Genomic DNA, 27,512 nt, shown 5'->3' with positions numbered 1-27,512 from the left:
ACTTGCTCATGTCTGCTAGGTACAGTAGCATTTGCTGAGAGAAGGGGAAACCCAAAACATTTAACGAAATAATCCTAACATAGAGGGGGAAAAAAAAAAAATAAAAAAAATAAAAAAAGGACAACAATATGGAGGTAGCTTTTTTCTTTTTCTTTAAAGACACGAAGGAAGTCCCTAATATCTATGATTGTGACTTTGTGACTACTTTTCTTTCTCCCAGTTTCAGATGGAAAAAATTGTGTAACTTATGAAAAAAAGAAAAAGAAAAAAAAATACCTGTGCTCCTCAACTGACTGAAAAATGGTACATTACATTATTTTTCTCAAAACAGGTTTACAAGAGAGAAAATATGAGAGTAAATCAGGCACCATATGCGCAACTCCACAGTTATTAAAAGAACACTTCTGTAATGAATACTGTGTCATTATTTTGAAGTTTACTTCCTACTATCTTTGCATCCATACTATTTCTGGCCATCTGTAGGAACTATTATTAAATCAGACTCTGGGCAACACTAACAACAGAAAAATATTAAAGGTAAAAGTCTATAGTACTAACGAAGCCTAATAAATTACTGGCTGCTCACCAAGTGCTGTTAAGACCAACATTAATCTCCCTTTGTTATGTAACAAAATAATAATAGTAAAGCTCAACACCTAGAATGCTGCTTTAGAAGGAATGTTTGCAACTTCAAGATAAGCTAGTGCCACATTATGAAAATAAAACTTTGCAAATGTCATTTGCAAGATGGAAATCTATTACTTTTGTTGAGATAATTCAGACCATCTCAAAAGGAGAAATATCTTTCTCATTTCTGTGGTTTTCAGGGTTGAGATTATAATCACAGCAGTATTAGACAGATGCCCATATACTAAGCTTGTTTAAACAGCATTTCAATTATATTGTAAGTATAATGATTTAAAGTTTATTATGTTTACTTTGAAATAATAGAGCAAGAAAAGCAGTGAATCAGAGAATAAGCTATGTATTTTTCAAGTGTAGCTACGTAGATAAGTCCTTATTGAATTCTGATATCTATCAGAAAAATGAAAGGTAAAAGTATTACGCTATATTAATCCATCATTTTGCAGACAGTCACTAAATTGAACTGTTGGGATGATTTAAAAACAGTTTTTGTCTACTGGAAATGAAGATGTTTTTCTGGTGTTGTCTGAAGGTATTGAGAAAAGTGGTGACATGAACAAAACTATGCAAACAGTATAATTACTCAACTGTTTTATTTGAAGACCAGTTTGTCTAGATCTAAAACTGAAAAAGAAAGCTTCATTAACATGTTCAACCAGGTGATTAGGCCCAGTAAGTGTGGGTTTATGCCTGACTAGCCTGATCACCATGACAAGATGGCCAATTCAGTGGACTACTGAAGGGCTGCGGGTGTTGTTTACTTTGACTTTAGCAAGGCATTTGATACTGTTTCACACAGCCTTCTCTGGGTGGAAATGTCTACTGGTGCCTTGAACATAAGTACTCTTCATGTGCTAAAAAATGGACTGGATGTTGTGAATGGAGTTATGGAGTTTAATCTAGCTGGCAGCTGATCACAAGTCTTTCCTTCTTAGAGCTCGGAGTTGTGTGCACCTTCGCTAATTTTGCAGATGACAAGAAGTTAAACAACAGTGTTGATCTGCTTGAGGGTAGGAAGGCACTGCAGAGGCACGTAGAAAAGCTGGATCAATGGCAAGTCCGATTGCAAAACAGTCAACAAGTCTAAATGCTGAGTTCTTCATTCAGGTCACATAACTCCATGTACCAGTACAGGATTCAGGAAGAATTGCTGGAAAGCAGCCTGATAGAGAAGGATCTGTGGGTGTTAGTTAATATTCTGCTGAACATGTGCCAGCTGTGTGCCCAGGTGGCCATGAAGGCTGATGGCAGCCTGGCTTGCATCAGAAATAGGGTGGCCAGCAGGCCTAGGGATTGTTCCCTTGAACTCGGTGCTGCTGAGGCCACATGTTGAATACTAGCTACAGTTTTGGGCCTCTCATTACAAGAGGGATTTGATTGCTCAAGTGTTTGCAGAGAGGAGCAAAAAATCTGGTCAAGGGACAGGAAAACAAGATTACAAGGACTGCCTTAGGGAACTAGCGCTGTTTAATCTGCAGAAAAGGAAAGTGAGGGGAAATCGCTCTGTGTAACTACCTGAAATGAGATGGTAGTGATGTGGGTGTGTCTCTTTTCTCTAGTGACAAGGAAATAGCCTCAAGGTGCACCAGGGGATGTTTAGATGAGATATCAGGGAAAATGTCTTCATGAAAAGAGTGGTTAGACATTGAAATGGGCTGTGTGGATATGGCACTTAGGGATGTTGTTCAGTGGTAGGCTTGTACTGATAGGTTGTTGGTTAGACTTAATAGTCTTTTCCAACCCAAATGATTCTATGATTCCATACAGATTGCTTCATTCCTTCAACTGTATGCTTAAGATGATGAAGGAGAAAAGAGAGGTGAATTTTTCTGTCAGTCTAAGTGTGGAAAAGTATGGAAAAATCCTGCTTTTCCACTTGGGCAAGAATGAGAGATTTTCAGACTATGAGAATGATGATATAATGTTGATTAATATGAAAGTGTTTAATGACTAAAAAGAGGCTTTACTTCATCTGAATAGCCCGCACTGAGGCCCTTTCCTCTGCTTGGTAGTCACCTAAGGTCTGCAAGAGTCTAAACATAATAGTTCTCAGATTGTATTGCATGTTGCTGAACAAGATGAAAACTTATTTTCTGCATACATACTCTCTCACAAAATCATTAAACTGACTTTCAAAAATACTTTTTTTTTTTTTTTTTTTTAATCCTCTGTTTGATTTTAGTTTGCAGAAAACAGTCTGGATTAGAATAAAAGTTTCAAATTGTTGTTGAGTTGTCATTCCCAGACCTTCAGAGTATGGACAGAAGCAGGAGAAGCTCTTTAGATTCCGACTGTGTAGGGATGCTTACCCAAGTCAGTAATGAGGATGCATTCATGCCAACAGTAACTGATTCATCAGTAAAAGGTCACTGAGGAGTCTGAGTAAGCTGCAGGACTTTGACATTTGCCATCAATGATGTGATCGGTATTTATGGCTGATCAGTAAGAACATGCTGCAATATTCAGCTGTGTCTCCTGGCTCCACGTCAGAGATTGCTGCGCTTCACAAAGGTGTCCAAGACAATCCCAGTCTGTGTGGTTAACTCAATAACTGGGAATGGTTGCAGGGTGGGATGAAAAAGGGAGCACAAACACCTCTCAGGGAGGTGAAGGGATTAAACGAGGTCACAGTTTCAGAGGGATAAACTTATGGGAGGAGATAGCATCCTCTTGCCTATATACATGGTATCTGCTGATGGTAATACCTAAGCCACCTGAGCTTGAATTTCTTGTTGAATTATATATATATATATATATATATTTCTGTTAAAAGGCTATTCTTGGTGCTTCCTGGTACTGTATATGGTCAAAACTTAGTCACATGCACTTTCACAGCATTCTTTTCCTGTATTTCTAATATTTTTTTTTATTCTACTGTTGGTTTGTGTGTATGTGTGTATGTGTGTGTTTGTTTTAGTTCAACAAATGAACACAATTTCTTCTTGATATATTACATTAACAAAATGGCATTGTTTGAGGAGAGACCTAATTCATTCCTTCTACATACTGACCATTTTATCACTACATACTGACAGCTTCTTAAATTTCTGTTTTGTAACAGATATATTCCATTCTGCTAAGAAATTATTTTTTTTAACTAATAAATTATTGAAAATCTTATTTTACAATCCATTTTACTACAAGTTCATCAGGCCATTGTAGGTTTTATGTTTTATTTTCTGTAAGATTTCCAGCATCCATGTGGAAGGCTTTTGTCTAGTAGATGCATTAGAGCACTATAAAATCATAATAAATACTTTTAAATAATATCAGGTAGTTGAAACATGGTAGAAAATGAAGATTCTGATCATAAGAGAAATACATAGGAGTATCTCTGTGAAATTTAAACAAGACTGCAGTTCAATGAACTACTAAAAACAGCTATAATGATACAATAAATTTGTGATACATAGTGGAAGATAAATGACAAAGCTCTCAGTTCAAGAAAATAATAATTTCATCCAATGTGAAAGTCCAGGGTGGCCTTTTTTCTTCAAAACCTCAGAACTGCATGTGTTTGCTTCATATCCTGCTCTGTCTATTCATTTCACGTAAGGAGAGAAGGATCTTATTTTAATCACATGGAATTTCATGTCCAAGTGCAACAGCCAGTCTAGTAGATATCAGAGATTTGTTTCAAATTGGGGTCGAAGGCATATTTTCAAACTTGTTCCTGTAGTATTCCCAAAGAATGCAGCTAAGCTGATGGGTTCTAGACCTTTCCTCAATTGACGGATCTAAGAAAGCTCTTGACTGACAGAACAGCTGCAGTTTTCTATACTTCTTTTTGACTGTACTGAATTCAAGCTCATGAAAAAAAGTTGGCCTTTGTTACAGTGAAATAGAAACCAAAATAAGTCACTGCAAAGAAGAAGAGTAACAAACCCACAGCAGATGTAAATTGAAAAAAAAGAAAAAAAAGAAAAAAATATCTACAGCCACTTCAGTTAGTAAAGTACAGGACACTTTCAACTATTTATATACTTCTATGGATATGCATGTTTACATACACTCTTTATTTAAAGACTATAATGAATAACTTGAAATTTCATTCATTTTAGTTAATGAAGTTATTTTAGAGTTTCATTTCCTTCCTTCTGAACTTGCATCATCCCTGAGTCCCCTAAACAGGGTAAAAAGCTGTACCTAACTTAATAAAAGATGATTTTAGAGTTATTTTCAATTGGGTCAGGATTTCATCTATAGTTGACTTAATTACAGTAATGAGGGCACCGAGGCTGGGTGCTGAAGGGCAAATGTATTTTTGGTTCAATCTTGATGGGGACAAACCGCCCTCAGTTACAAGAAATCGTTTAAATAGCTGCAATATTTGTCTGTCTTGGTGACAGATTGAACTGTTGATAGATCCAATGATATTCAAATCCATGTGCATCTTTTTCTCTACAGTTTGATGACATGATGTATGCTATGAGTGCTAGTACTGCTGTGTGTAATCCTCTCCATCACCCAAGAGTGCATCTATACCATTTCTTTTTAACCTAGTATGCTTTTGTGTTAACTGTTTGTGTTGAAGGAGACAAGGAGCTCACGGTTCCTCAAGTGTCATAGTCTCTCTCAATTCCCTCTTCTGGTAGTTATCTTCTAATGCTATGAAGGCTACTGAGGCACTACTTATATTCCCCTAAACTACCTATTTTCTCTCTTTACATGCATGTTTTTTTAGCATCTGGATTCCTTGTTTGGTCCTTTATTTTAATTTTTTTTCTACTTCTTCAAATGCCGGTAGAGATGAGAAAAAATCTGCCTTTTCCAATCTCAGACACTTTCATGGTGGCCTTGAGCCACAGAATCCTGGCTGTTAAATTGGTGGAGATCTCAAAAAACATTTGAGTTACTAAAAAATCCTCTTCACATGCAACATATCTGAGAACCATTTCTGTTTGTTACAGCACTTCAACAAAGCAAATTTCATAGATAACAGAGATGAAAAGGAATGGTAGGTTAGCAAATCATAGCAAATATGAAGGAGGATTTTCATTCCTTAATTTACCAGTTTACCTGTCTTATAAAAGTTTACATCACAAGAGGCTATTTTGCCTTCTCTAGGATGACATATATCCTCAAAACTTAGCTTAACAATTTATTATGGAAAAGTCAACAGCTGTTGTCTTTTTACTTTTAGTTAATGTTTGCAGAAATTTATATAAGAGTAAATATTTTGTTTTTCAAAATTTTTTAATTTCTTTTTCTAGCATGAACAGAGCACAATGGTTAGACAACAGTGTGTTATATGTTACCTATATCTTTCTTTCATGAATGAGAAGTTGTAAAGTTTGATAATATGTCAACAGTACCAAAATATTTATCTGAGCTCAAAGCTGGTAGATTTTATGTATTTGATTACATAACATAAAGCAGTTGAATTCCCATCAGTTTGGAGCCTGCCATGATAATAAACATTGGTCCTCTGGAATACTGAAGAACCAGCAGTAACAAGCTTCCTTAATGAGCGGACAAGGAGGCTGCCTTGCTGACATTATGACTTCCACAAACTAGCCATTATATATGTTGGTGACAGTAAATCTACTAGTTTCCTGAGACTGATCCTGAAGAGTTAGGAAAAAAATAGATTACCGGGTACAACTTCAACTTCATACTATTATAAAAAGCATCTCTGAGATATGTGAAAAATAATTCCTTCATTTTCTTCTGCTTTCTGTAAAAGTAAAGAAATTGTGAGATTGCGTTATGAATATGAAGAAAAAGGTTTAAATTCATTTGATAGTAAGAAATCTGGTGCCAGCCAATAAATAAAGAAACTTAAAATGATAGTGCTAAATCAGAGCATGAAATTAGCAACAAAGATTTAATAAAATAAATTGAATCTTCTACTTTGTTTGCAGAGTTCATGCTGCTTTATATCCCCACAGGTAGGGTTCTGTTTTAGTAATTACTGAGTAACCCATCTACCAAAGTCTACATTGCTGTTCTGCTGCTCCCAAGAACTGCTCCAAAGAGATGGATCCTTGCTGCATCTACTTATCTGTTGTTCAGGGCCTTTACAATATGACCCAGGCACACTCAAGCTACTTGTTTACAACAGCTGCCTGTAAGCCTTTCAGTTCTATTCCAGCAAAGCTCTTCCAGAGTGCGTACCCAGCCATGGGTGCTTCTCAGTCCTATTCTACCCAGGATGCTTAGTGCTGGAGCTCCCGCCCTTGTGCTCCAGCACCCCACAGTGAGAGCAGCAAGAAGGCAGAGAGAGCAACAGCAAAAGACAAGGAACACCTGGCCTTTGCGCTGGCTGCTTGCCACGGATGAGCCCTCGTGGGTATATTTCAGAGCCTCCTGAAATGTTTATTGCGTCTATGCAAAGACCAAGCATAATAGTACCAAATCAGGACTGAGAGGGTCTGCACTCCACATGCAGTCTGATAGTTTTGCAATTTAAACAGAGAAAAGTAAGGGAGAGATGGACAGGAGTCAGCAGAAAGACAGGATGCATAAAGTATGTTGAAACCTTTTCATGAAATTTAACAAAAATAATTTCCTTTATAGTATGTTTTGGCACATGAACTATGAGCAGCATTGCTGACTATATTTGACTGGCTATATATGACTGTGCCAGCCTTCTTCAGTGGATGAAGGACGAAGATAGTGTGGAGGCACAATATACGTAGCTACTGAGAGACAACAGATTGGTGTGCAGATACACTAGCCGCTGTCTGCTCTGGCAGCACTGCCTTTCACAGTTGCAAGCCCTAAGCCTGCTGTACTTTGTTGTCACCTAACAACTTTGGAGTATGACTCAGAATATGGCTGCCATATCTGCAAAAGAACTGCAGGATGGCAGCTTGGGGTGTGCTCTAGTGAAAGCTGGCAACAGGACCTGGCGATGGGAGCTGCTGTCCTGACACAGATCTGTTTCCCCCGAAGTGTTTTAGAGAGGACAAACTGCTAGATACAGACTGGAGCTGTGTTAATAGAGAGTCTGGTACTGTGCCTGCTTTGTAAGAACCTCAGGTTTGCTGTGACAGTGTGGGCAGCTTGGATGCATTGGTTGCTGTGGGGTTTTTGAGGAAGGAGGCTGAACATGAGGATGTGCAGGCACAGACCTGTAGTATAGCAAAGGGACAGTTCCTGATGGGAGAAGGCATACACCTGGTTAGAGCAGCTGCTACTTGTTCAAACTGTATCTGTTGTTATGTATGTATGTATCTATATATCATATTCACATAGTACATAAATTTGTATATAGTATACGTGTATTAATAGAATAAATCCTAAAGTTTATATTAAAATTACCCTGTTTGCAGATATCTTTCTGCCATGAAGCCATAATAGTAGTTGAAAGCATTTTAAGAAGGGTAGTTGTATGCTCTTTCCTGACAGGTATGTATATCCATCAGTGCGTACAATAAAGTGCTCAAAGTCACAGTCAGTGAAGCATGGTTTATATTTATTACTGTAGCTATATTACCAACCTACTAATAACACTGAATATGATTATAGAACTTAGGTTTTTTTTCCTGATCCTTACAAAGCAGACAACTTATTACAGTTTCCCGTTTGTCTTTTTTTTCCTTTATATTAATTAATAGTATGTGAAAAAGATTGATGTATCATGCAGGTACACAGTATTATTACTTCCGATGCTAAGAAGACCTTTTAAATAAAGGCAAGTTAATTCCTAATGTGTCCTTTCAGAAATAAGGTAGTAGAAACACAATTCTAGGTAGTATTTAAAATTTCATTTATTACCCTGTGTAGATGTATTGATTAAATCAGTTTATTTGGATACAGTGGCTGTATTTTCAAATTATTTGTGTCTCAGTTGTTAATACTGAATGTCTTGTCTGGACACCTTTTAGTAACACAAATCAATAGCATAGATGTCAGGAATTCTGAAAACAGTTTCTTTGAAAGAAAAACTAATTTTAAGCACACACACTTTTAAGTGGGGTATTCTTATATTAAGGTATATGCTTTTACTCAGCATATGAACAATGGTTTAAGTATGCTTTCTTTTATTATATATTTTACACATCATATATAGATACATTATCACATTTGGAACTAGTTGTGTATAATGCAATATTTTTTCAATCTCTATTTGTTAAGCTTACATCAATGGGGAGATGTTTAGTATATATTTGTTTAACTATTACAGTAACAATATCTCTTTCAGTCCATCAATTTCAAATGAAGAACCAGTCAAAGAAGAAAAATTACCAATGAAATGCTGAGAAGATTTAGAAAGCGCAATAAACTTTGAAATAAATTATTATACATTGTTATTATACATTAATCATGATTACATTTTTATAAGGAAGGTGTCAGAATGCAGATTTAGTTTGTTTTCCACAAAATACTTAAAAGTAAGAGTGAGAAACATTGACAGGAAAGAAAAAGGTGATAGAGATAAATGTTGCATTTTCTCAAGAATTGTAAAAAATGTGCTCCTTTTCAGGAATGATTAGCTCGTTGAGAGGGATCACTGTGGCAATTTGGTGAATTTTTCATGTAACTTTCTTTGGTTTTGGTTTGTTTGTTTGGTTTTTCTTTGGTCTGTGGATTTTTTTCTTTTCTTTTTTTTTTTTTTTTGGTGTGTGTGTGTGTGTTTTTTCCCCCTTTTTTTTTTTTTTTTTTTCCAACCAGGAAATCGCTATACTGCTTTTTTTACAGAAACCTTTCTTTCAAAGAAATGAAAATGTATAATCAGTGTTGTCCCCATTCTGCATAATTTGTTCTTTGCTGGTGGCTTTATCAGTACAGTAAATTAAAATTATTATTTTGAAAGCAGTTTCCCTTTTTACTTAATATGCATAACACTGTCATTAGTTTTGAGATAAAGTAGGCAATGTGGATCAGAAATGGATGCCATAAATACCTCTAATTTGTGCATATGTATGTTGAAGCTAATGTACAAGTCCTGATGTATATCTGTTCAAAGGTGCCTTTGATTAAAGAAGAATTTATGTTAAAATTGCTAGTGATGGTTAAAGTTCAAACTGGATGGATATTCAGTTTATATAAGACCACCTACCTCAAATACGTGTTTGAATCCTATCCATACTGTTAATACTATCTGATGGTTTGAGTGCAATAGAAACATTGAATATTATTTGGCATCAGTTACCAGAACTGGAAACGTACATTTGGTTTAATTCTGTGAAATCAATATTCTATGCCAAGTAAAGAGGTAATATATAATTTCATGGTATTTTGCCGATAAGTAAAATAGTGATTTAACTACCTTATAACATAATAGTGATTTAACTAACTTGCCGCATGAACCACTTCTGAGAGAGTCAGAAAGTTTTAAGGCTGGATGATTAACACCCGGTGGCTCTACTGAGAAGACGAAAATTGTGTTTAATTGCCTTGTGCCAAATATAGTCAATAACCACAGTTTTAGTTAAGTATTGCCTATTTTACAAAGGAAAATAATCTTTAATTAAATAAAATATTTCATGTTTCTACTGTCTAAGTTTCAGTAGAAAGCTGTGATCAAATCTTTGTTCTTTGCAGTTCTGGTCTGAACAGTATGTTTTTGTTTTTTCCCTTAGAAATGAGAGTCAGCTTGAAGAATATGTATAACGTCATAAGATGGATAAATCACAGTCATATATTTTTTTATGGAAAAAATATTTATTCAGTTTATTGCAAACAATAAAAGAGTGAATATTGTTAGACAGAGGTTTTCAGTATAATAATTATTTTGGAAATTCTGTGGAAGGGAGGGGATAGAACAGTAACACAAAGTACAAATAATATGAAGCAGAGCAGGTTGCTTTGCTAAAGGAATGACCATATGGTCTTGATTCCCATACCTGAATGGGGCAACAGGGATGCCCTAAGGTATTTCTGCTGCCATCCAACTGCCAGTTTAGAAGGTACACCTGTTTCAGCAGTGTTCCTCACCTGAATGTTTTGAGAAGCAAATTTGTAATTGGATTAAAGAATCCTCATATGAGTAATAATTTATCAAAATTTTTCTGAAGTAACTCAAATGGATAGAAGTCAACAGCAAGAAAACTGGGGTGCGTATCAGATTTGTGATTGCTCTGGAAATGGGATAGAAAGTAAGGTGACTGCTTTGTGACAATCAGAAAGGTAAATCTAAATCTGAAGTACTTAATGTACATTCAGAAACAGGGAATAACCATTTTCTGTTCCACATCTTTAAATTTGTTCCTCCTCTTCAGGCAAATCTCAGGCTGATGGAAAATAACATATAAGGAACCCACAATAATGATCAGTTGAATTATAAAATAGCAGGTGAAACTCATTGTTAATTAGCAAAACAATGTATATCCCAGAAAAAAAGAGAACACAGTAATTATTTACATGCAACAATTATCTATTTGTATTCATAGGATATATGATGTGGTAGTTACTGTTAACAGCTGTCTGAGACTTCCTGGCCCCACCCCATCAATTCAAAAGTTTTCAGAAATACCTTAGTTGCCTGGAAAGTGAAAGTAGAACTTTATTACCATTCTTTCAGCCAGTGTTAGCAGAAGAACACAAAAGTCTAAAGATTACTTGCACTCAAGGTCTCTACAAGAGGTATATTTGTTGAATTCTCGTATTTTTATGTATTTCTTAGTTCCATTTTATTCATGCTTAAAATCTTTACAGCAGCTTCCTATGAGAAATGATTTTTCATAGTGTTGATTATAATGTTTAATTCATCATTTATTTGACCCTGAAATTGCTGAAGTCCACCTACCTCCAATTCCTGTGAAAAACATACTGTTTTATACAATATCCTGTGCACTTAGTAACAGCAAGCTAAATGTAGTCATTCACATATTCAGATGTTATGATTTGTTAAAAAGCTTCAGTCTGCTGAAAACTCAATATATCCACGTTATTTTTAATAAATAGAAAAATAAAATTGAAAATAGAAGTTGTCTATATACACGAAGTTGAAGTATGGAAGAAAGTTATCCACAGCAAAATTTCAAATTCTTTCAGATGTAAAAATAGTATTATTCTAAGGAGAACTCTGGTTTCGGTAGTACATTTTGGAGAAGAAATAGCTATTTAAGTTGTGCAGTAAGTTCAACAGAAAATTTGTATACTGAAAAAATGTAGGTTTTATTTCTGAAAAGGCAAATAAGAACTGTAGATACCCTACATTGTTTTCGATGTAGTCTTAAAATCTAAATTTAAAAAGGCAGCTTTTAAGTATTCATCCAAGCACCAGGCAGTGCAGTCAGAGACTGAGAATGCAATAATTTTCCTCTTATTTTGGACAAGAACAAAAGAGATGGCTTTCAGGGTCAAACAATTTCCCAAACTGTACAGCCTCTATTCTTTTACACCACAAGAAGTTAAAATATATGCAGTTTAGATGAGTGGTGGAATGTGTCTGCCCTCGCCATCGTCTATGGAACGACTGTTCTCCAAAGTAATTTTCTTTGGACAGAGAGATATACCAAAAGTGCAAAAAAAAAGGGGGACAAAGTTTCAGCTGTGTACAGCTAGTTTTAGTATTCATAACTGCTAAAAAAAAATCTGATTCTGACCTTGAAAGTTAAGAATAAACTATTTTCAAATATTTTTCAATGAACAGAAATAGAAGGGTGTTTTTTTCATGATTGGAAGTCAAGATGAGAAATGTTGTTTCTTTTTTCTTCTTTCATACTTTCTTCCTTTTTTCTTTCTGTTTTTTTTTTTTAATTTTTTTTTCCTCCTTGTAATGGATTTACTGTTTCTCAGTGATACTGAGAACTAACACAGAATCAGTGAAGAAAAATGCTATTCTTTGGTAAAATTGAGATCTGAGTTCTGAAATAATCTTTTTCAGTCTTTCCCATCAGTGAGATTGATTTGTTGTAATAACACCAGTCAAAGGTACACTGGAACATCTGATTAGAAGTTCTGTTTTGACATGAGGAGACCTCAAAAACAGAACTTTCTATGATCATTTTAAAATCCAGTTACTGAACAGGTATAAAAGACCAAACTTTAATTTATTTGTGTAAAGTGTCTGTCTGTAATAGAGCACATTGTCTGTTTCAAATCATTCAGTGCTTAGCTTATTCTTCAAGAGATATCCCATGAGAGTTACCTCTTGCAATAAATTAGAAGAGCTGGCATACAGAAGAAATGTAACTTAAGTGGCACTGTTAGAATAAGAAAGGCAATGATAACCAAGGAGAAACCTTAAATTTTGTTAATAGGGAGATTCAGAATGGGATTGCTTTTGGTGAAACACAAGGTAGGTGGTATGAAATATAGTATTGTATATTAATCTTAAGGCTAAGATTGAGTTTAGAGCAGCCGCTCCGTCAGTCAAAATCTTATACGAGTGTTGAATACTGAAAAGAAAATCATTTGTGCTAAAATAATGATTAATTCTGTCCATTTTATTTTGACAGGAACAGACCTGTAAAGATGTTTATGTGGTGGTCAGCAGTTTTACTTCTTGGATGGATTTTGTTCGGAGCAGATGGGTGGCCAGCAAAGGAAGGATATGACTTTATGCCCTATCAGCCACTCATAAGATTACGCCACAAGGTACTGATTACTCTCTAGCACTTCTGACTTCTGTTCCATGGTCAAGCATTAAAGTATGTGCCAGCTCTGTTGTCTTTTGCTTATTGGAGTGATGTTTAGAAATTAACTTTTTCAGTACCATTATCTGCAGAAATCTAGACTTGATTCGACAAGTAAAGAGGAGCTGTTTGTATCTGAAAGCCCAGAAACTTTTAAAATATAGTGAGGTAAGCTCTACTCTAGTTTCAGAAGCTAGAGATTGTATGTATCAGCAGAAGCTCTGAGATAGCCAGAGGGGCTAAAGTGACTGTTGTCCTCTGCTGAAGGCAAAGACTTGTTCTAGGACCAACTGGATTTCAGACCATGCAGCACTGGGAGAACTGGGGGTCAAAGAAGCATGGTGATGAAGCTAACTCATCTACAAAAACTTGTCTGTACGAGGTAGATGTTCACACTGAATTTAGGCATTTTGAACCATCGCACAGTGCAGGTATATCCTGAGATGCTGTGTTTCCCATCTTCAAGCATTGTATATGCCATTCACATTTTGCTCACCTGCCACACCTATGTCATGAATTCAGGACTCCCAAAGCAGTTCTCATCTACTAAATACTACTCTTTGATAGCAAAAAGGCAAACTGCTCTAGATATTCTCTAAAGCAATAAGAAAGGAAGTGGGCTGTAATATCCAATTAACTTGTTGGTTACTGCTTGGCATGGTGTTCACAGGACCAATGTCTAGGGGACTCCAAGGCCTGTGATCAGGACAACAAAGATGATGAAAAACTTTTTTCCCTCCTCTTTTGAATCTGGAGGTTACAACTAGAAAGTCCAAATTATTGCTGGAAACTTCAGGTGTTAATTTATATTAATGTTTTGAGATGCGGCTAGTTTAATTTCTAAATACATTTTATAAAATACCAAGGTATTTCTTGGTCCTAGATTTGAAAAACGATCCAGTATCATGTGATTCTATCTCAGCATATAAGGAATAATTGAAGCCATTGACAGTTCTGCTCAAACAAGTTTAAGATATCTGCTTATTAGCAAATTATTACATACGAAGTGTGTTAAATATAGAATTTTATAACACATGGAAAATAAAATACAAACATTTATATGGTATAATTTTGCATCCTCTTGGGAATCATGTTCCATCAGAATAAAGAAGACATCAGACATTAGACCCCATACAAGGAAATACGTATTATGTGCTTAGCCATATACACACAGAGGTCTTTGCACTGAATAGTTTGCAAATTCAGAAACTTTATCAGTTTATTTTCATCTGCCAGGTTTAAACAAAGTAAAACAAAGCAGCACAATAAATTACTTTGAAAAGTAGAAGGAATTAGGCTAGTAGTGTCTTTGGAGTGAGCTGTGGGAGTTGTAAGAAAAAAAAAGAACTTGAGAAGAATCAAGAACAGGCGATGAGGTATGGTAAACATCATTTCTCAGATTCAGATGATCTCTGACATGAAAATTAGGTTATTTGTGGAACTAGTAGAATGTTGCTGTTCCTTAATAATACTTCTGATTCTCTGTTAATACTTGAAATAAACATTAGAAGTTTAATACTGGAGTGGATCATACATGCATACATTCATATGTATATGTACATAGATATGTATATATACCCACACATATGAATTATAGTTTTCCTTTGTTTTTCATTTCTTATTACTTTATTAATCATATATTTTTAAAAACTGTGTACGAAATGGAAAAGAAAGTATACATAAAGAACAGAAGCAAATGACATTCTGTAAGTGGGTCTTGTATTTTTTTTAGAATAAAGCTTAAAGAATAAGAAAAGAAATGATATAGGAGAATTCAAAAGAGGAAAAAAACAATGAAAACCTGAGGTCATGCATTTTGAAAAATAAGGAATATCTGGGCTTTTATTTTTTTTCCTAGGCAGTATGTGCAGATGAAGAAAATGATTTGGGATAGTTCAGCTTTTGATATGAGGGATACAAGTTAGAGTACAACTAGGAAAGCAGAATGTTTCTAAAGTCACTTTTTAAAAACAGTTCTGGCACAGACACACATACTCTAAATATATAAATAATAAGCATCAAGGAAACTTTCTTCATCAATCAAGCATTTAATATTTCAAATGCTTAGGTTGTTATGCAAGCAAAATACTTATTACAAATAGAAGATGATGATGAATATCAGCAGTCATATTTGCTTTGAGCAGGTGATGTGTGTGGATTAAAAAAGATGAATAAACAGTTTTGTGCTAGTACGGGAGAATTTATCTTGGATGGTAGTCCGATCATAGCAGCCCTAACATCAGACTACAGGGAAAACAATTCTGTTGTTTATCTGTCAGGATAATACTTAGGTATTATCTTGAAAAAAATAATTATGTTCATGATCATAGCAGGTGTTCATATAATAAACGTTTTGTTGTTTTAAAAGGGATTGTGAACAAGTTTGGCTCTTTGTGCACAGAAATTACAAGTAAATATTTAGTCTGAATGAATTGTAGTCTGTGAGGAAAAACTTCAAAAATAGGAAAAACCTCCATGCATAAGGAAAAACTTATACAGAGCACTGGCACAGGCTGCCCAGGGGGGCTGGAGAGTATCCTTGGAGATCTTCAGAAGCTGCCTGGACAGTACAGGGTGACTTCCAGAGGTCATTTGTTTGGAAATAAAACTGGGACTCAAGAGCCTCAGCCATGCTGGAAATAGATTACAAATATTTTTTTTCTCAACAACTGGACATTTGTCCCAGTTCTGCATCTTCTTCTATGGTATAATCTATCACCATTGGCTTGGACTTGGATGGAGAAAGACTATTACTGAACACTCCTGGGAATTTTATTTCCAGTCACCTTCAGATTATGTTTGAATTGCACGTGCATTCTTGTCATACCAGCTAATCCTCTGTGCTTCATTAGTCAAAGCACTGAAAAAGTTTGTAAGGGACTTTTCATTTGGGATTCTTTTTACATTGCTGCTGAGGGTATTGTGAGCAATTTGTTAATACTCAAGTTCCCACCTAAAATCGTTAGAAAGCATTCCTAACATCCTAATGAATTTAATTCTTGTGATTTGTATGGATCTTACTAGCAGAATAATATTTATGCAGTTCCTTCAGTGAAAAAAATGTATGCTGTGAATTTTCAGGTATAAACAGGAAGAAGGCAGCCAACAGAACACCGACTGCCAGTTTCTGATTCATTGCTGGAGACTAAGAAATATGGGATATAGTCTGCACATTCATATTTATGTTCCAGGGCATGCCAAGTCCCCATATCTAATGCATGCACATACAGCCAGATGAATACACATCAGATATGGGGTAAGGAGGAGAATCAGTAATATTAACAACAATACCTAAGAATATATAATATCACTATGGGTATGGAACTGTTTGTTTTTAGTCTCAAGAAATAACCACTGAAGACTGCTTATTTAGTCATCTTCACCTGAATACCTTTTATTTCGTCCTGATTGCGATTTTGTGGAATTCAGGCTAGTCAGGGTTATAATGCCTTGTTAAGAGCAAGCACTGGCTTGGGAGATTGGGCAGGGGTAGGTAGAGCAAAGCTTTTTTTTTTTTTTTTTTTTTTTTTTTTTTTTTTCTTAAGGAAAGGATATTTTAAGGAGACAGGAAAGGAATCAGGACATTCAGAATTTGGTCTGTACTTGTGGCAAGGTGGGTGCTTTATTATGAAAGAGAGAGCTGTGTTTTTTTTGTTGTTGTTGTTGTTTGTTTGTTTGTTTTCCAAATGACCAGGTGGGAAGAGAGGATACAACACAAGGGTTGTGCTTTGTTTTTAACGTTTAATAAATGCCTCTTTCATGGATGCCTTTTAAGAACTGATTTTGCTGCATTGGACAAAACTCTTTCCAGCCCTGCCTTTATTTTGTCTTGTTCAGCTGAAGTTTTAATGGGATCAAAGTCAGATGCACAGAAATCAGCATTTTCTCTGTAATTTCTCTAGATTAGAGTACTTCTTTTAATCCCTGTGAAAAAAACCTGCCTCTTTCCCTTTTATAGTCTCTTGCTCTTACAGTCTGCTGTTAGCCCGTTCACCTCTGATTTTCAGTAACTGAGGTCTGAATAAATTCAGTCCAGTTTAGAGAACCTTGGGAAATAATGTTTTTATTTTTTTGAATGAAACAAAGTAAGAAAAAAAAAAAAACATGTAATGTCTTAAGCAGGCTCCCTTGTTTTACTGAGGATAAATTTAAATGTATGAGTACAAGGCATAGAATACATTTTTTACACTTAGCTTTTTTGCTCAGAGACTGCAAAATACTCTCCCTCGATTAATAGTGCATTCTGTGCTACAGTGAAACACCTGTACAATTCTGACAGGCCAAGAAAGAAATGGGAAGAAAGTAGTACTTGAGGATTCAAAAATAATCTGAGCTTTTCTTGTGTGGTCTGGTCCCCAGACAACTGGAGGTTTATAGTTCACAGTGTTTATCTGGAAATGCTGTTTGCCTGCAGGCTCTGAGAAGTCATAAAATTTGATCCTCTAAAATCCGCTGTCCTCGAGAGGGGGGAGTGCAGGGGGAAATCCTTTGCAGTAAGATGCTGCACTGAATTCTGAAGACTGAGAACAGAGCTTCTCTCAAGTGTGTCACTGGTGTTCTCGGTTCTAAGGTAACCAGAGAATTCTCTTCCTCCTGAGGCTCCCTAAATGTAATAGCTATGTCCTATGCAAATTCCAGGATTTCATTTAAATAATAGGAATTGCTCACCTCTCCTTCCCCTTCAGTTTGTGTAACTGCAGTAAAGAAGTCTTAAGAAAATTAAATTTTTATTTTGCTTTCCTTAGTTACACTGAATATATCTTACATGCATGGCTTTTTATTTTTTATTTTTAAATTCTCATTGCTATAATTGTATATTAATAAGCTAATATCAAATAAACACTTTTTCTATCTCTTCTTACATAATCAAAACTATTTTTTTTTAATCTGTCTGCTGATGTTCCTTCCATTGCTAACTCATTAGCAACATCTACCTGTAAGCTTTTAGTCAAGAAGTATCTGGGGTTAGCAAGGGAGAGAAGGCACATCTTCTCTGTTGTACTCTCTTGCTACATTTTCCTTGTGTGCCCTCAATATGAAGATCATCACTGTGGAAACAATTAATCTCACCCTATTGTTTTAAGGATTGATGAGATCCACATGCATCACCTAGCTTTTTAATTTGATGTGTCAGCATGGAAGTAAAAAATGAAAAAAAAAAAAAAAAAAAAAGAAAGAAAAAAAGAAAAGAAGTGGTATATGACAGTGATGTAATTACCCATAACACCACACCACTGAAGTTGACCTTGTTACATTGCTGTCCAGGAAGAGTTCCAGTTAGCCTCTGACTAGATAAGGTAGTGATGTTTGGTAGTTGGTACAAGCACAATCTGTATCTGATATCTGCTGCTGCAGAAGCTGCTATCAGCTACAAATTCAGATTCTCAATGACTGTATGTTTTCATTTTCTATTACTGCATTAAATAATCATCACAAGTTTCCATCACAGTAGCAACAGAAAGCTGGAAGAGATTTGTTATATATAAAAATTGAGATGCTTTGCTCCTGCTCAAATTTGTACCACTTGAATTTCTAAGATTCAGGAGGCCAGATACTTAAAGTGGATGTTGCTATGGAAATTTAAGAGGTCCAGCTCTTTTCTCTGCCTTTCTTGCCAAGTCTTAATCTTTTTGTTATAAACTGGACCGTATACAATTTTACATCGAAGGTTTTTTTTTTTTTTTGTTAGCCAAACTTTATATTTTGTTATTTGTTATTTTCTGCTGTTTCTTCTCATTTTTTTTCCCCACGAGTTTAATAACTATTTTAATAGCCTAGAAGATGATGATACATGTAGACTTGTATCATCTTTATTAACCTTTATCATCATTGTTCATTAAAATGGAAGTCATGCCATGTAGGATAGACAGTACTTATAATGTGAAAAGGAGTATGAACAATCAATATAAAAATGTTAAATAATTATGAACATAGTATATAATGCTGACAAGTGCACTAAGCTTCATTGGTGTGCAGACAAACTGGAATGTCCCCCTGTCTCATTTTGTAAACTGAATAATTATCCACTTACTTATGTTTCCTCGTTGACTTTTCAGATTCTAATTAGCTAGTTGAATTCTGTTGGTAAAGTAGAAGAATGATGCTCCTTAAAGATTTATTTTAAATACCAGTTTACATCTGTACAGCATTATATTCTTAATTGGGTAAGTGTAACATTGATGGATAGCAAAAATGCTTTTGTAAGAAAGCTGTTAATTACGTTAGACTTTAGTATAAAATTAAGATGCAGTATTTATTTGGTCATTTTAAAAGGGCTCCAGCCAGGCTGATGCATCTGTCTATATTTTCAATATATGTATTTCAAAATATCCATGATACTTGCTTTTAGTCCTTTACTTTTAGTGATGGAAAAATAGTTCAGAAAAAAACAGTTCTTTCAACACTGGAAAAATGCTTAACTAACTGGCCTGGCTTAGCACTTATTTACTCACAGATTAATTTGTCCTATTTTTTAATACTTACCTTTATAAGTAAACTTATTTTCAATTACGGATTTCATTGTTTCAGAACAAAACCAAACAGCACCTTGTGATAATCATGTACTTCAGCTAGCAAGTACTTCAACTTCATTTAAAAATGGTTGGATTTTGTTCCAAGTCCACTTTTCTTTCTTGCAGTCTTAGTGAATACAAGTATCATTATCTCAGATCTTGAAACTTCGTAACTATTTCACTGTTTTGTCTCCAATTCAGTTCAAATAATATTAGCTGCCCTTTTGCCCCACTTCAAGTTTCAGTAACTCTTGTCATACTTCTTAACATTCAACAGGAATATTCTATTACATTGCACCGTAACATTTTGGTTTTAGGTGTTTTCCTCACTAGCAGTAGGATTCTGTTTCATTGAATGTGAAATGTGTTGTAAGGCACTCCAGAAAAATGACAAAGTTGTAGACATGCCTCAATACTGTGTCTTTGAAAACAGTTTGATGATGGACTTGGGATTTGATTATGAATAACTTCAGAAATGTTTGCAAGATCTCAGTTCATAAATAAAGCCTTTGTGTGTGTGTGTGTGTGTGTGTGTGTGTGTGTGTGTGTGTGTGCGTGCATCTGGCCATATTAGAGACAAAGAATTCAGCCCCACCCTAATTCATTCAGGCCATCTCTGTCTGTAGATGGCAGAAATTGTTATGATCTAAGGATGAGCCTGACTATGGTTATATTAGGCCATAACTAACAATAAAATGGAGAAACAGTTTTCTGGTCATCTGGAATCCTCCATGTAGTGATATTGATTCAGGATTGCTGAATCAATGCAGAGAATGAAAGTTGAATTAAGGAATAGAATAAAAACCTTTACTAAGATCTCATAAAAAGTGTCACAAAGGGTTCTGGCTTGAGTGTATTTTGTTGTGCAGCCCCTCTCCTCTCTTTCTATTTGTATGCTCAAAGGATTAATTAGTGACATAACATAGTAAAACATTCTTTCAAAGATTCTGCTGTCCTCTTAAGTACTTCATCAAATTTATCTAGTTCCAGCCTGTAAATACTTGTCTTTTGTGCTTTTCTTCCTAGTAATATCCAGTATCCTAGAAGAGTTAAGGTAGACACCATTATAGCAGAGTCATTCTCCTGTCACAGTGAAATGGCCTAGTGTCTCGCTCCAATTTATAGGAGGGAGAGGAGGTTCTTTGAAATATGTATGCCCGGCGTGAGATTAAGAAACAACGGTTCAAATGTTGGTCCGACCAGTTTATTACAAATGTTAATAAGGGAGATGAAGAAAGGGGAGGACGGACAGTATTAAGGATTGAGGTGATGGGGAAGGGAAGGCGAGCGATAGAAAAGATAGAAAGAAGCAAGAATTGCGTAAAGCGGGGATAGTCACCACCAGGATCTGGCAGCAGTCCCGTTGCACGACGTTCCGACGGTCCGAGGCCGAAGGGCAGGAGCAGCGAGGTCGGTCTTGGGCAATGAGAGGGTGCAGGTACTGGGTGGGTCCAGGAAGAAGCTGCCGAGTAAGTCTGGGAGGAAGCAGCAGGTCTCAGGTAGCAGGCCCAGGGAAGTCCATCAGCATACGGTCTGTAGAGAAGGATCTGAAGGCAGAAAGCTCGAGATCAGCCTCCCTGTTGTGGTGAAGGATCAGATGGCAGAGAACCCCTCAAGTCTGTCGTTGTGAGAGATAAGCCTCTACATCACCGTGGTTGTTGGACCCTCTTTTATCCTCCATTTTCTCCTGCCTACGTGACATCCCTGGGTGCTTGAGCAAGAGTCATGTGCGTACCTCCTGAGATGGCCATCTTCCTCGAGATAAGTCCACACAAAAAGACCGTTTCCCGGCCATTAGCAGCAGCTTATCTCTCTCTCGTTGCCCCTGGCCTTGTCCATCTGTGCTCCTTAGAGGATTTCACAATCCTTAGCCAGGACCTGTCCATCAGCATCCTCAAGACAAAAGATTTCTCTGCCTTTGCCCAGGACTTGCCTGGACTTGTTCCTCAGCAAACTTTGAGTCAATCATATAAAAGAATAATCTCTTACACCTAGACAATTTTCTAACTTAAAGTAGATTTCTTTATACTGGCAGATATAAATATATAAAGCCATTTATTAATATATAAATATTTAACAACAATTATTATATTTACCATTATTATTTTACATGCATAATTACTCAAAGTATAGTTCAGAAACCTGTGTTTTTCTAAGTAATTTGATAACAGCCATGCACTAATAAATCCCTACATAAAACTGTTCCCCGACTTATATTTTCAGATCTATGTTTTTAATCAATTTAAGCATTGTAGTGGCTTTGAACAGTGATAATTTTTCTGAGAACAGGGCATGCAGCCTTAGCATATGTCAGCTATAATTTGGATAAAACCATATTTGATAAAACCATGTACTGACTTCTTTTTTTCTGATTTTGTAGTGTGGACTGTCCTGATCTCATGCTATCGAGAAATTCAGGTTAGGCAATCTATCTGCTCTTCTCATGAAATTCCACTGTCATTAACAAGTAGTAAGAGTACTTTTTTTCAATATAAGATACTGCTCCACCATTTATTTTCATAGAATCATAGAATGGCCTGGGTTGAAAAGGACCACAACAAAAATCTAGTTTCAATCCCCCTGCCATGGGCAGGTTGCCAACCACTAGATAAGGCTACCCTGAGCCACATCCAGACTGGCCTTGAATGCATCCAGGGATGGGACATCCACAACCTCCTTGGGCAACCTGTTCCAGTGTGTCACCACCCTCTGTGTGAAAAACTTCCTCCTAATATCTAACCTAAACCTCCCCTGTCCTTGTTTAAAACCATCCCCCCTTGTCCTACCACTATCCACCCTTATAAACAGCCATTCCCTCTAATGTTTATATGCTCCCTTCCAGTACTAGAAGGCCGCAATGAGGTCTCCCTGGAACCTTCTCTTTTCCAAGCTAAACAAGCCCAGTTCCCTCAACCTTTCTTCACAGGAGACGTGCTCCAGCCCTCTGATCATCATAATGGTCCTCCTCTGGACTCATTTCAAGAGCTCTGCATTTCTTTTTTTTGCTGGGGGCCCCAGGCCTGGATGCAGTATTCCAGATGCAGCCTCACAAGAGCTGAGTAGAGGGGGACAATCACCTCCTTCTCCCTGCTGGCCACTCCTCTTTTAATGCAGCCCATAACACAGTTGGCTTTCTGGGCTGTAAGTGCACACTGCTGGCCTATGTCCAGCTTTTCATCTCCCAGGACCTCCAAGTCCTTCTCTGCAGGGCTGCTCTCTAGGGGTTCTTTGCCCAGTCTGTATAAATACCCGTGATTGCCCTGACCTAAGTGCAACATCTTGCACTTGGCCTTGTTGAATCTCATTAGGTTCTCTTGAGCCCACTTCTCCTGCCTGTCCAGGTCCCTCTGGATGGCTTCCCTTCCCTCCAATGCATTGCCTGTACCGCTTAGCTTGGTGTCATCTGCAAACTTGCTGAGGGTGCACTTGATGCCATCATCTATGTCATTAATGAAGATGTTGAAGAGCACTGGTCCCAAGACCGACCCCTGAGGGACAGTGCTTGTGACCGGCCTTCACCCTGGCACAGAATCATTGATGAAAGCCCTTTGACTGCGACCAGCCAACCAATTCTTAATCGTCTGAACAGTCCATCTTGCAAATCCATACCTCTCTAATTTAGAGAGAAGGATGTGGTGAGGGACCACATCAAAGGCTTTGCAAAAGTCCAGGTAGATGACATCTATCGCCCTTCTCCCATCCACCAATGCTGTCACTCCATCACAGAAGGCCACAGATTGGTCCGGCAAGATCTGCCGTTGGTGAAGCCATGATGGCTGTCTTGAATCACCTCTTTGTCTTGTATGTGTCTTAACATAGCTTCTAGGAGGATCTGCTCCATGAACTTCCCAGGCAGATAGGTGAGGCTCGCCAGCCTGTAGTTCCCCAGGTCATCCTGGGATGGATATTATCTGGTCCTATGGACCAATACATTGAGTTTCACGAGGAGGTCTCAGACTTGTTCTGCTGTTACAGTGGAACGGAATCCAGTCCTCTCACCCACACCTAGAGGTTCAGGGTCCTGGCAGTCATGGGGAGTAGCCTGATCACCAAAGCAGCTTTAATTTTTTCATTTGGAAGATATTCAGAGGAACCATGGTAAGCAGCAAAGGTATATGCTTTGGTTTAAGTAAACTTGTTTTAGTCTTTTTTCCAGCATTCTTTCCTTAACTCAGCCTGAGGTTCTTGACAAAGAAACAAACAAAAAAACCAAAGCCATCAGCCACAGACTGCTAGTGTAATGTAGCAGTTCTGATAATTGTGTGGCGCATAAACCAAAAGAATGACTAAGGTTGAGCTGAATATTACTGTGTTTGAGCAGGTAAGTCCAGAGCAGTGCATTTCCTAAATTAAGTTGTCAATTTATATCTATTACTTCTCTGAAACTTCTGAAACTCCTTGTGCTGGCAGATATTATCTATTACTGCAGCAGAATTCCTAAAATTTAAGTGTTGATTGTTTGCTTTAGTTTTTCCTTGTTATATTTTAAGTTTTTATGTTGTTGATATTGTTGCAGAGCATCCACAGTGTATACAGGATGTATACTTAGATGCACACATTGCATATCCAAAACCTTTTGAAAGGAAATCTTAGTGTGTCCCATGGAACAAAGTTAGTTCTTACACGTGGTGAACTTTTAGGTTATAGACTAGGGTCAAAGTAGTGAGACTGTATTTCTAAAGAGTTTATATTTTACCTGTGCTTAGAAAACAAATACCACCTCACCATACAGAAGATGGAACCCAGCTGCTCGAGGCTCCACTTGCTACCTTCCAGCCTCAGGGTTAGGACCACCACCAAGAGGCAGCCACCACTACACAGCATCCTCCCCAACAGACTGACATCCTCCTCCCCACCATCCCCCAAGGGGAGGGAACAGGGGCCTGGTTGACTATTCAACACAGGGATGCACATGCTCAGGCTTCTACCGCATCCAAGGGACAAACACCAATGCACCATTCAGCAAGGACTGCCTCTTGCTTCGCCTTATTCTTTAGGTTCATCATGGAGGGCACACAAACTCTTCACCTTTCTGCAAGGCCCAGCTCCCTCACACATCTACGTGTCCACAGGCATCTGCAGAGCACATCTCCTTGCCCTCTGGCATATGAATTGTACCAGGATCTGGAAGGAGACATAGAGACAAATATATCAGTGAAGTACTGTCCCCTGTGCCCCACCCACAGAGACCAAGGCCCACCCCACACCAGAAACCACCACCAGGATCCATGCTAGAGTTTTAGGAGGACTGCCAGAGCCCCATCACCACAAGCACTCTTCCTAACACTTCTCACCTCTCAGTGCATCAACCCTACTCTCCAGGACTGCTGCTCACTCATGCCTTCAGGAAACTGCAGTGCTGCACCACAGGGCCTCACCTCATGCAAGACCCAGGCACACTGCACACACACAACTTCTAGCGCAGTCCTGACAGCTACCCCAAAGCCCCTGGGCTGGACTCACCTAGACTGGGATGTCCCTATGCATGTCTTGCTTCAAGCCTCAATGGCCATGGATATCACCTCCATGGCAGCACCTCGGTGGCAGGGTGGGAAGGGTAAAGTTTGAAGGAGTAAAGATGCAGGCTGTGGGATGCACAATAGATGCAAGATGAAGTTATGGGCAAAGGCAGGAAGAAGGATTTGAGGTGGTCCTGAATGGAGGTGGGATTTTGTGGTCCTCATGGGTCCCTTTCAACTTGTGACGTTCTGTGATTCTACGACGTGTCATTTTTACTCTTTTGTAGTTACAATTGGCATCACATTAATAATCCAAGCCTAGGACATTTTGTTTCTCATAAATTCTTCTGGGATAAATCTCATCAGGTGAACATTAAATCTGTTGTTGTGCTCAATTCCCTTCAACTGAGAATTATGAGTGTTTGATGTCTTCCAGTTTTGGATTTCATTTTCAAACAAGCAAACAAACACAACCCATGCTGTTTTATTTGTCTTTCTAATAAGGGTGTTGGATGTTTGCATGCCCCTTAAAAACTTAGATGGTTTTGGTAGCTCTGTTTGGGCTTGACGCACAAAGACAATGCGTATAGTGAGGCCTTAATGAAAAGATTTGCTGCTTGTATCTGTGTTGATTGTGTTAACATGGCTACACCAAATTTTTTTTAAGAACAGAGAAGATTAAAGATTTAAATATCAAATTTAAAACAAATATCTCCCAAACTTTTATAACTCAAAAATTGTTACTGTTTGAAAGTGACACAAGAAATGAGCAAGAGATGATTGCTTCATTTAAACTGTCTCCTTAGCTCTTTGGTATTTCTGAGTTGGCATTTAATGTGGCTTGTAAAATATCAGTGCAAACTGCTCATGCTTCCTGAACTAAGTAAAGCAGCACTAAATATCTCTTTAAGCTTGCTTGATATTAATCACATTTGTTTAATGTTTATTCTATCAAATAACTTTTTTTTTTGCACTTAAATTCTCCTAATAAGAATATATTAGCAAAATATTAATTTGAAATATAGCAACTTTACTCCTTATACTTCTCTTCTTCCCCTGAAAACAAACCAAAACAAATGTACTGGTCATTTTCTTAAGGCATAACCTATAATTATGGGTACACAACCTTGAATAAACAACCTATAATTGTAATTTCTACAGTGATGTGCAGTCTAATACTTTCCTGAGACATCAGCAGACTCTTCTGTTCTCTACAGTGGTCCATGGAAATGCTGTTAGGTTTTATTACTCTTCTCTAGACATTGTACTTGTACATCAGTGCAAATAATACAAAACTAATATTACATTATAATATACATATATTGTAATATACATTATACAATATATAATATTGTATATAATATATACAATATATAATAGAATTTATTCAATTCTGTTCATCTAAGTATCAGTAATAGGTTGGGATCAGGGAAGTGAAATAGTCGTTTTATTTATTTTTTTTTAATATCTATGATTAAAAAAATACTCTCATTAATTACATCAGAACTTCAAATGCTTTCTGTGTTATTGCAGGTCTTTGTATGTTTTTTTTAATTTTAAGCTAGGTGTTTTAGACACTTACCTCAAGAGAAAATATTCATTGCCTACTTAGCTGATGATAATTTATTGTTGATATAATTGTAGTGTATATAGCTATGATTGATTTTTGAAAAAGTAGTTGAAATGCGACAGAGATACTGAGCTCAGTTTGAAATTTCTAGGATTCAGTAGAAAAAAATATGACCTTAATTCTATGTTCTGGTGTCCTATATGGGCAATGCAGTTTAACCTTTCATTAGATCTCTGGTAAAATGAGTATATTCCTAAAATATATAGTTTTATGTTTTATGGGCAGATGCAGCTGATTAATATTCATATCACAAACTTCTTTCTTCCTTTGCAACACTACCTTATCTGCCCTTGTATAGTGAATAGTAGAAACAATGTACTGTTAGAAAATTCTCGACACATTGGTTTCAATCAATACTAGTAGATAGGCTACAATTCTTACCCAAAATTATGTCCTAACACAGACTAAATATTACTTGCATTCCTGGATTGTAAGAATGTAATTGATGTTGACACTGATGTATCTGTACTCTCTAATTGTCATTCTTTCTGCAGATATTCATCTATCTAGACAAAATTTTGGAGAGAGGAAAGATAAGATCTAAATATTCAGCCTGATTTCAGACAGGCTGAATAATGAAATGCAACACACATTATGTCCTTTTTAGAAAATTACACTTCAGAAAATTACACTTAAAAACCATCTATGAGATTTAAAAAAATGAGCGGAGGTTTTAGGCAAATTACTCCCATTAATGTCAATGGGAATTGTTCAGCTAAAATCCATCTGTGTAGGT

General features: G+C 36.8%; 1 protein-coding gene across 3 annotated transcripts in view; it reads left to right on the top strand.

The window, feature by feature from the left end:
- Positions 1 to 27,512, top strand: part of FSTL5 (follistatin like 5) — a 265,807-nt gene that overhangs the window by 11,440 nt on the left and 226,855 nt on the right. For all 3 annotated transcript variants that reach the window (XM_015285320.4, XM_004940911.5, XM_046940561.1), the window contains exon 2: positions 12,999 to 13,137. In XM_015285320.4, coding sequence (XP_015140806.1) covers positions 13,015 to 13,137 — 123 coding nt within the window. In that variant the 5' untranslated portion in view covers positions 12,999 to 13,014. The remainder of the gene's footprint in view (positions 1 to 12,998; positions 13,138 to 27,512) is intronic.

The sequence above is a fragment of the Gallus gallus genome, chromosome 4 (assembly GCF_016699485.2).
Source record: "Gallus gallus isolate bGalGal1 chromosome 4, bGalGal1.mat.broiler.GRCg7b, whole genome shotgun sequence".
Lineage (NCBI taxonomy): Eukaryota > Metazoa > Chordata > Aves > Galliformes > Phasianidae > Gallus > Gallus gallus.
The sequence above is the reverse complement of the archived record's forward strand: the minus strand, read 5'-3'. Positions and strand labels throughout refer to the sequence as shown.